Here is an 11025-nt window from a genome sequence, read left to right as displayed (position 1 = left end):
TTTTTTTTATGTGATGTATATTTTTCTTGCCTTTAGTATGCATTCTATGGTCACTTTCTATTTTCATTTTGATGAGTCTTGTTTACTTTCCTGTTTTTCTTTGTATTATGTTATTGCATCTTTCATTTGCATACAGCCAGTCCGTCCATTTTATGTTGTTTTTTTTTTTTTTTTCTTCTTCTCTTTTGTTTTTTCTCTGTTCAAACAGATAAAAAGATTTCTATTGAACATGCAAGCCATCGTAAGTTCACCTTCCCTGATGACTTTGCTCTGTCACTGCTTCATGCTCCTTGTCTTTGTGTTGGTATGTGGTTGTGTGTCTCTCTGAGGAGTCCTACATCTGCGTTACCCCACGTGGAGTTGCACGCGTGCAGCTCTTTTGTGTTGCCTGTTCTGTCCGTGCTTCTGTGTCCGCTTAGATCTCCTTCATGAAGACACGCCTCACCTTCTTCCTCGCCTGCTTATGAGTTTTGTTATCCGCGTTTGCTAGTGTGTTGACTAAGTGTAACATTGGTTTCAGAGCTGACTCAGTGTTGGCACGTCTCATCTTTTGTACCAGCAGCTTGTGGTGATGTAACTGAAAAAAATAATAATAACAGATTACAAAGCTGGTGAATTACGCACACTGCCCAGCATGGTTCAGCGAGCGCTACTCCATTATGACAAACTCTGCCAGCCCTGTTATGGAGTGAGCAAAATGACATGACTCTAAGCTGAGAGTACCTTGATCCATAGGCTGTGTGTAGAAGCACAGCCCGCTGGAGAAAAGCCCGTGATTTCTGTCTGACTCTCATTTAATCTGTGATCTAGTTTACATTGAAGTGATGGTAATCCTCCAGCTCAATGTGATGTGGGACTCAAGGAGAGCAGCCTTAGTACGCACCTAATTTCGCTATTGTTCCGTTTCTGGTAATAAGTGTGGACGGCTGTCCGATTCGGTTCATCGCGCACGTGGCATGGGAGCTCTCCTCTGCCAGCCCGCCTGCCTCCGGCTTTCTTCTCCTCCACCTCTCTCAGCTCCATCCGCTGCTCTGTACTGTCTTTCGTTGTCTTCTTTCCTGGAGCACTGCTATCCTTATCTCCTCTCCCCTCCTCAACACACTTATAATCCCTCTGTCCTCTCTACAAATCACAACCTTATCTAACTTCTTCCTGTCCCTTTTGCCAAATTGCCTCTCATCTAGCTCGCTCCTCCTGTGTGTATCTAGCCTGTCTGCTCCTTCTTTTTTGCTCCTCTTCGTCTTCCGCCAACTTTGCTCCTTGTCTTCTCTTCTTTTCTGCTGTTGTGCGACTGCCTCACGTGTCTGGTTTGGGTCTGGCTGTGGCGAGCCTGCTGACCAGTCACAACCAATCACCCAGGTGGAGACAAGGGAGGGAGCTCAGTGGGGAACAGGTGAAGTTAGGGCCAAACACCCCCTGGAGGAGCTGTTTATTAATGGGGCTTTCAGGGATGATTTCTAGATTTAAACTGAACACATGGTACATACTGACAGGCATTATGCCAGAGTGAAATAACTGGGTGTTTTTTAAGTATGTCTTTAAAAACAACAAAGTGTCCACAAGTACACCAAACCCACAAGAGTTATTGGTCACATTCCTCATAATCATCACCATTTTAATGCACTTCCAGTGGAACAGATGGGCAACAAAATCCGCAGGCTTTGTTCCGTGTAAAAATTCATTTCTAAGTTTCAGCGAAAGCTAAAACGAGGTTTAAGCTGCCTGATTTTCTAGGTATGCATGAATCCATCTTTTTTCTCCCCTGATAGCAATGATACTCAGAGTATCTGCATATGCTGAGCTACCAGGGCTCTCTTTTCCTCTGCTTACTGCATGGAGCTCATTGGCAAAGTAACATTATAAGAGAGAATTAAAGTGTCTGACTGCAGAAACAGTAAATTTGATCATATCATTGACAAAGATTATGTAAACACTGGAGTGTGGACTGGCCACTTAATGGTCTATATGGGGATTTAATATGTCAGATCCGTGTAGTTTGCAGCTTTTTGATATTTAATGATTTCTTTCTGTTTCCGGGATAACATGTTGACGTTAAGCTGTAATAGTGGGTAGTAGCGCTCAAGACTCTGGTGACTTTAGCCCATGTGGTATGCGGGCTGAGGACTGAGTGCCCCATCTGTTACATCATCATCAAGTTGGGGCGGTCATTCAAGTGCAGCAACTAGAGCGTTGCATCAGTCTGCTATTTGTGCCAGTGTTATTTTAAGAGAAATAAAATCAACTAGCTGTACTCACCAGCCACTTTATTAGGTATATCATACTGGTACCAGTTTGGACCCCCCCTTGTGCCTCCAGAACTTCTTTGTGGCATAGATTCAACAAAATTTGTCAGTTGCACATCCATGATGTTAATCTCCCGTTCATCTAGTGACTGTGGAGACCATTTAACATGAACTCGATGCCATGTGCACTAATCTGCTGACAGCAGCCATAAAAAGTTATGTACACTGTGGTCATAAAGGGATGGATATGGTCAGTAACAATACTCAGATAGGCCGTGGTGTTTAAAAGATGCTCAGTCGGTACTAAGGGGCCCAAAATGTGCCAAGAAAATATCCCCTTCTCCATTACACCACCAGCAGCCTGACCTGTTGATACAAGGCAGTATGAATCCATGCTTTCATGTTGTTTACGCCAAATCTAACCCTACCATCTGAATGTCACAGCAGAAATCAAGACTCATCCAACCAGGTTGCGTTCTTCCAATTTTCTGTTGTTCAATTTTGGTGAGTCTGTGCAAATTGTAGCTTCAGTTTCTTGTCCTTAGCTGACAGGAGTAGCACCCAGTGTAGTCTTCTGCCGCTGTAGCCCATCAGCTTCATCTCTTCTGCATACCTCGGTTGTAACAAGTGGTTATCCCCTGCCTTCCTATGACCTCGAAGGAATCTGACCATTCTCCTCTGACCTCTGACATTAGCAGAGCATTTTCACAGAGAATTGCCACTCACTGGATATTTTCTCTTTTTCAGACCATTCTCTGTAAACCCTGTGAACTGTGAGTGTATTTCAGCTACGCCAGCCCTTAAAGAAAAAGGCTGAAAACACAAATTCATTTATTTTTAACACAGATAAATCAGATCATTTTGTATTAATAACAAATGTTATTAATTACATCACAGATTCCTAGAGCTCAAGAAATGACACCTTCATTTCTTTTTTTTTCCCCCCACTCAGTAAATGAACCCCCAAACAAACTGGATTCACAATTATATAATAGAAAAACAGTCTCATGTTTAAGCAGCTGGAGTTTGTTTTTTTTTTATTTTCAGGACTGTAGTCTGATGATGAGACTAATGAATTAATCAGCAAATGCTTTCAGCACTAACTTAGACTACAATGACTATTTATTCTACTTACTCTACAGTAAGTAGTGAAACAGATGACATGCCATACATTCTGTCTCCTTCCCTCTTGTGTTTCCCTTGCGGATCTAACTGTGTGTTTTCAATCTGTGTCTCTTGTTGATGTCTCGGCTTTCTGTCCCTCTTTCAGCACTGGCTCCAGGTATGGGTGTAGCGGTGTACTCGGGTCTGGTAGTGGCCCTGCTGCTGAGCGTGATAATGGCTCTGTGCGTGGGAGTGCTTGCATATCGCCGCAGATGCCGACATCTCCACGGAGACATCACCGATTCTTCGTCAGCTCTCACCACCGCGTTTCACCCCGGCAACTACAAACCTCCCAGACAGGGTGAGTTTACCCGCAGATACACGCTCACATAAGTTGGTGAGTATTTGCACTCAGTTATCTTTTGCGTTATTGTTTTTTTTTCACACCTATTCTTGTTTTTACTTATTTTCATAGAAACACTGCCCCTGTTCATTTTATCGCATTGCTATTTATATCATGCATAAATGACTTCTCTTATGCCATTATCTCCTCTCAGACAGTTCTCCGTTCTTTACTGCATTACATTTTTTACATTTTGAACATTTGTCATGGTGTCCTTTCTCTTGCTCTTGCCATCAAATATTAATTAGTAACATTAATCCATTTCACTGGCATCACTTTTAGCTCTCTGAGCCCTGCTTGTGTCATTTCTAGTGATAAGCTCCTCTCTTCTCCCGTGTCGACAGATAACCCCCACCCTCTGCATCCCTCAGCTCCTCCAGATCTGACAGCCACAGCAGGAGCTTTCCGTGGGCCACTCTTCTCCCTCCAACAAGGGGTCAACGACAGCCCCCACAAAATCCCCATGACCACCTCTCCCTTGCTGGACCCCCTACCCAACCTCAAAATCAAGGTGTATAACTCTTCCACGCTTTCTTCCCTGGAGCTTCCTAATGATGTAAGCTCAGGTGACGGAGAGATCCTCAGCTTAAAGTCAGTGGGTACTGTGGGTAGAGAGCGAGAGTATCACACCCACACCCTGTCCAGAGAGCCTGGGTTGAGTACAAGTGCCACACTTGGAAATCTAGGAGGACGCCTTACCATCCCCAATACAGGTACAAAGCTGATGACACATCAGTGACAACAGAATTCATTCTTTTGTAGCCAGAGCGAACCCAAGACACGTTTAGCTGATTACACACAAGACAAGACAAGTCGTGACCCCCTTCACTCTCGTAGGTGTGAGTTTGCTGGTCCCCCCTGGCACAATCCCCCAGGGCAAGTTCTACGAAATGTACCTCATCATCAACAAGTGGGACAAAACAACGTGAGTGCTCCTCTTTTTGTTTTATTTCTTTACTTCTCTTATCTGCTTCACACATAGAAGGCGAAATAAACCTCATTCTCACCTCAATCAGAAAACTTTCCGTTGCGAGACTCGCCCACTGTGAGACACAAACGAACTTCTGCTTCTTAGGATAAAAACACGAACAACGTGTTCCAGTCTTTACCCTAAAATTGAAGAAGAAGCTGCTTTCAGCTGCCCCTATTCACAAAGGGGTCGCCACGGCGGGTAGCTCCGCGTGTTTGATTTAAATTAACATGCTCCAAACATAGCTGTGATTTTCTTTATAAATGAATGAATGATGCTTTGTTGCAAATGCTTGTGTATGTGTGTGATATTTACAGGCTTCCCTCTGAGGGCAGTCAGACCGTACTTAGTCCTGTGGTGAGCTGTGGTCCAACCGGTATGCTGCTGAATCGTCCTGTGGTCCTTACTTTGCCCCACTGTGCCCAGCTAGACACACCGACACCCGACTGGACCCTCACACTAAAAACACAAACGCATCAAGGAGCATGGGAGGTGAGACAGCTTCACACTGCTATCAAATGATGAATGCCTGCTTTTTGGCAGATTATCTTTAGTAACACTGATCTTTTATCTACGTTCAGGAGGTGCTGACTGTAGGGGAGGAGACTTTGTCGTCCCCGTGCTACCTGCAGCTGGAAGAGGAGTGCTGTCATGTTCTCATGGAGCAGCTAGGAACATATGGCCTTGTGGGCCAGTCGTGCCCTCCACAGCCTGCCTGCAAGCGGCTGCAGCTGGCTCTCTTTGCCCCCCGTGCACCATGCCTCTCCCTGGACTACAGCCTCCGGATCTACTGTATCCACGACACCCCACATGCACTCAAGGTGCTGCTAGTGTGTTCATATATCTGTTTTTTTTATGCATTTATGTAGGTGTATGTCAATGTCTACATATGTACACTTTAATCAGTTTGCCTTGTTGCTTATCTGTGTTCTTCTGTTTTAGTTGCTGTTTTCTATTTTCATATATCTTAAAAAATGCGCCAAAATTAATTTGTCCAGCGATATTAACTTTATCTTTATTCCACACTTTCAACTTCCTTATCAAAACTTGGCACCCACACATATATACAGTAGTACTCCCAAAGGTGTGCAAACTTAAAAAAAAAAAAAAAAAAAAAAAATCTGCTTTTATTATGTCATTAAAAACTGAAGAATAATGTGTCTGAGGAGTTGCAAAGCAAAAAAAACAGAACACAAAAGATCCTGCATAAGACCTGGATGTGCACAGCCAAAAAGCATTGCGGGAAATAAAATTAAATGAAATATAAATAGAAAATAACACAGACAACGTGTATTATATTGAAGTATGTCACAGAATAAGAACATTAAAAGTTAATATAACTTATTTCCATAGTGGTTCTGGGCAATAGAGGAGTACTATCCCCTTTCAACTCTGCAGATCCATCTCATTTCTCCAAATTAAATTTGGTGCAATACATTGAGTTTTCCTGTCCCTCAAGAAACAAAGGCTCAAAATAGTAGAGCAAAATACAAAAACTATACCAAACACAAAGCGAGCGCTCGATTCAGTGGAAAAACATTTTTCCTTTCTCAGTCCCTTTTGTATAAAGTGCTCACAGACCAGCCAGGATAGTAAACATGAGCACACTGTGTGCAGTATACTGGCATCCCATTACATGATTTCTGGCTGCTAAAGTTCAAGCAGCTTCTAAACTGTTAGCTCAGACCGTTTCCATTTGGACACATCGGCTTAGAGAACACACAACACATTTTAATTAGGCATTTTTTTCGAAATCATACTCTTGCAATGTGAAGGGATAAGCCCATAATAAAATCAAATAAATATATTCCTAAGCCTGTCGTCTGTCTTTCTGTGCAGGAGGTGCTGGATTTGGAGAGGAGTTTGGGTGGAGTTTTGCTGGAAGATCCCAAGCCGCTGCTCTTCAAAGATAGCTACCACAATCTGCGCCTGTCCATCCACGACATTCCCCACACTTACTGGAGAAGCAAACTTCTGGCCAAGTACCAGGTGACATAATGCAGCAGACAGATTTGTTGTAGAATATACTGCATGTTCTACATAATAGGCACTGTATATTATATGTACTGAAGTACCACTGATATTCACCGCATATAAAAATAATCTTATCAGTATCGGTAGGAAGATGATGCACTTCAGTCATTACATTGCTTATCTGCAGCATTTAGGTTTTTGACGTCACAGACGTAAACTGTTAGTAATATTTCACAATGATGATTTTTAAGTGTAAAGCACCACCGCTGCACCCATATTCTTTCTGAAATAACTCGATTCCTCCATCGGTCCAGTCTCGCAGTACATGAATAGAAGAGAACACAGCACTGAAGCTTAAAAGTCGAAGTACAGATACAGACCAGTGACAAATTAAGGTGTCTTTTTAAATTGCAGGGCAACCGAGCGCTGGCTGTAAAAGTCTCTGGCACTCTACTGAAGTGATTAAACAGCGTTCTTTAAAAATATATTCCCTCATTTAGGGCTTTCATCATGGTGGTGGAGAGAACTGTCTAAAACTTCACTCCAAAATCTCCCATAGATATTCATTTGGATTGAGCTCTGATGATAGTGACGGCCACGGCTTTATTCAAATCGCTTTTATGCTCATCAACAAATTCAGTGAGCTCTCATGCCATAAGGACGGGAGCAGTGTCATCCTGAGACCGACCACACCTATCAGGACAGAAATGTTTCATAACTGGATAAAGGTGATCACTCACAACAACTTGGTACTGATGTGCAGTGGCCCAATTATACCAGAAAAACACCTCCCACAGCTTAACTAAACCACCGGATCAACTCACTGTAGCACTCATGGGTTCAAGCTTTTCCTTTAATTTGTCATAATGAGCAGTACTACATGAGCAAAAGCAATAATCTGGAAAAGCCACATTTTTGCTTCAATAAGAAGGCTGTTTTCTCAGAGAGTACAAATGTTATACCATGCTTGACTGCTGTAAACACTCAAACTCTCTCCTGCATTCTCTTGGCAGTAAGATTGCAGTCTGGGCCGTTTCTGAATAAACAGAAAATCTGATAGTGGTTCTAATTTATGAACAGTGTGATTTAGAAATAAATTATCCTCCAACGCACAGAGGCCCAGTTGGTGGAAACACCCACTATCAAAATAAAGCATACTGCACAGACCTTTAATGGAAACTGCATTCTAGATCATCCCAGATTGTGCTGCTCAGGAAGAGGCTGCTTTAATCACAGTGTAGAGAGCCTTTTTCCAGGCTTTCCTCTTTACCACTTTTCTGTGTGTGACAGGAGATACCGTTTTATCACATTTGGAGCGGCAGTCAGCGACCCCTGCATTGCACCTTCAGCCTGGAGAGAGGCAGCCTGGCTGTGTCGCAGCTCACCTGTAAGATCTGTGTCCGGCAGGTGGAAGGGGAGGGACAGATATTTCAGCTGCACACTGACATCCAAGAGGTAACGGTGACGTCTGAGAAAATCCTTGTGCACACACAGATAACGCTGCAATGCAGTTACACAGTTACGCCAATCAGTGCAAAGGTTGGGTTCAGTGCTTCTCAACTTCTCTGTTCTTCCAGACTTTACCTCCGCACTCACCCCTCCCCTCAGGAGGCACGTGCCTACCCTCCTCTCAAGTGGGACCTTATGCCTTTCGCTTGCCTGGCTCCATCCGCCAGAAGATCTGTGCCAGTTTGGATGCGCCCAGCGCTCGAGGGTGTGACTGGAGACTACTGGCTCGCAGTCTGGGTTTTGACAGGTCAGATTTACCTCGAATGTTTAGGCATTAAAGCGCATGTTCCACCTTAGTTGCAAAGTGCATTGTTAATTCTGCATTACCATTTGACTGTAGGAACTGCAGAATTCATCACTGTCTGATCTGAGATGTCTGGGGCTATGATTTAAGAGGGCTCAGAGTCCTGTTCAGAATTGGGTTTTAAGTGAATTAAATGTAGACAGAAAGACTGTGCGAAGTCATGTTATATCTGCTCATACTGATTAGAATCTCAAAAGCTGGACTTGAATATTAAGTTAAAAAATATGATTCAGTCATGCATGTTATATAATGTTACAAAAATCCATCTTGCTAATTATCTAATCCTGCCTCTGAAATTGATGCTTAACCGGGCATCAGTATTGGACTGTCAGAGGTTTTTCCTCCAGGATTTGCAACATCCAGTAATGGAAAAAAAAAAAAAATAATCAGTGATGAAGCATTATTTTTGTTCTCTCCATTTTCTTCTCACAACTTGCTCCTTCTTTCCTCCATTCAGGTATTTGAACTACTTTGCCACAAAGCCCAGCCCCACAGGTGTTCTGCTGGACCTATGGGAGGCATGTCACCAAGGTGACGCAGACTTGGTCTCTCTGGCGACCGCACTGGAAGAGATGGGCAAAAGTGAAGTTCTAGTTGTCATGACAACTGATGGGGATTGTTGATTGGTCAAGAAACAAGAGAGCGAGCAAGACATTTTGTTCCTCACCACCACCGTAATGAAAATACCTGCCTATGAATATGCACACACGCTGGCGCAAATCACAAACCCACAGAGCATTTTGGTTGCTTCACATAAACTTTATTACCTCTGCCTCATTTCCCTTTTCACCGGCCCTGAAATGATCAGCTACTGTAGCTACATGGCCACCATAACATATTCCCATGCGTGCCATCCGCCTGCTAACCTGATTCGGCTTGAGTCCTCCAAAGCAATGTTGCATCTGCAGGATGTAAAACCAATCTGAGGGTACCAAGACGTAAACTGGCTGTAAAGTCATCTGTCAAACATGGTGTTGACTGCCTTTGAATACTGAAAATGATTTTACGCTTGTGTATAAGTATGAGTGCTTTGGGACAAAACAAAAATATTCATGTATTCAACACGCTAAAGCACGCACAACGCCACAAACGCTAACGTGGGATTACCCGTGTTTCAGTAGCCGCATGAAAGTGCATGATTTAACATCACCTCATGGCAGAGGCTTTTTGTTTCTCCATTGTCACCCGGTGTGTGCGCTGAAGGACAGGCAGCACCAACCTGCCTGCAACTTCACGGGCTAACACACACACACATACACACACACACACACACGGGCAGAGCAGTCATTAATCGGCTCTAAAGCAGACAGGCTAGGATTTCTCGTCTAACTGCTTCGACTGATGACAAATCGTGTAACGATCGAACCCTCGAGGTTTGAATCTTTGGGCGGAAAAAAAAAAAAGCTGCCTCTCCTGTGCAGCAGAAGTGTGAATTTTTGAAGTTTGCTTCAGAATTGGCGAATAACTAGACTGACTCTTTATACTGTACCAACAAACGCCTCAAAGCCTTGGCATATCATTCCGACTCACAGGGGTGTTTCTCTTTCATCTCTCCTTGCATTCCTCTTTCGCTCCGCAACACTTCAATCTTTCGAGAATAAACTGCAGGAGAGCTTTCCGGTCATCCCTTAAAAAGTTTCCTTTGGGGAACGCTCTTTAATTTATTGTCCATATTTGTGGATTCTTTGTTTTCTGTTTGTCTTTCTTTCGCTGTCACTGGTGTTATGATCATATAGGACCTGTCTTAACATCTGTGCTTGTTTAGGCTACTGATCTGCTGTGTATTACTTTTTTGATCCTAGTAGAGCACACCAAAATTGGCGAGTTAGGTACACAGTGTGGCTGTCTCTCTTGTGAATAACAAAATTATGTTTATGTTATTTTTTTTTAATCTTGTGCATCGATTCAAAAATGTAAAATATATTCTGTAAGACATGATTGGGGGGGGGGTCAAATGTCCTGATGAATTTGCTGCACGCTGTAATTTGGAGGCTTTGCTGTAATTGAAGGCCATTTCCCGAGATCACAGATGATTGTAGGATAGAATAGCCTTGCTTTGAATCAAGTGGGCATCAAGGGACCATAAAACTTACCTCAACACTAACGTAATTATATTGCAATCTGTTCTCTGTTCGCCACTTATCTATGTGTGCGTATGTCCATACATCGCCCTGTGACTCATTATGTCTCCCTTCTCTCAATTCTTTTACTAAGCTGCCTGCTTTGTGGTCAGGGTCCTCAATCTGTTTGCATCGTCACTTTTGTTCTGTCAGTTTTTCGTTAGGCGAGAATTTAAATGCTTTCGTCTGTAACATTATCTTTGCATAAGTTCTGTCTTATTGAGTTTTTATCCCTCTAAGCAAAAAAAAAAAAAAAAAAAAGTGTTCATATCTTAAACAACCACAAGAACCAAAACACAGGCAGTATCCCTCCTCCTCAGCAGTGAGTCATGTCACTGTTTTGTGTGAATGAAGCGAGTGTGCGCGCATATGTATCTGTGTGTGTGTGTGAGTGAGCA

General features: G+C 43.1%; 1 protein-coding gene across 1 annotated transcript in view; it reads left to right on the top strand.

Moving 5' to 3' along the window:
• Positions 1–10815, top strand: part of LOC115793596 (netrin receptor UNC5B-b-like) — a 17626-nt gene extending 6811 nt beyond the window's left edge. The window contains exons 2-11 of the mRNA XM_030748645.1: positions 209–241; positions 3514–3708; positions 4095–4463; positions 4588–4675; positions 5038–5212; positions 5302–5541; positions 6560–6709; positions 7985–8149; positions 8272–8450; positions 8965–10815. Of these exons, the coding sequence (XP_030604505.1) occupies positions 209–241; positions 3514–3708; positions 4095–4463; positions 4588–4675; positions 5038–5212; positions 5302–5541; positions 6560–6709; positions 7985–8149; positions 8272–8450; positions 8965–9130 (1760 nt within the window). The 3' untranslated portion in view covers positions 9131–10815. The remainder of the gene's footprint in view (positions 1–208; positions 242–3513; positions 3709–4094; positions 4464–4587; positions 4676–5037; positions 5213–5301; positions 5542–6559; positions 6710–7984; positions 8150–8271; positions 8451–8964) is intronic.
• Positions 10816–11025: the final 210 nt, after the last annotated feature.

Source organism: Archocentrus centrarchus, chromosome 15 (assembly GCF_007364275.1).
Source record: "Archocentrus centrarchus isolate MPI-CPG fArcCen1 chromosome 15, fArcCen1, whole genome shotgun sequence".
In the NCBI taxonomy this organism is placed as follows: Eukaryota; Metazoa; Chordata; class Actinopteri; order Cichliformes; family Cichlidae; genus Archocentrus; species Archocentrus centrarchus.
The sequence above is the reverse complement of the archived record's forward strand: the minus strand, read 5'-3'. Positions and strand labels throughout refer to the sequence as shown.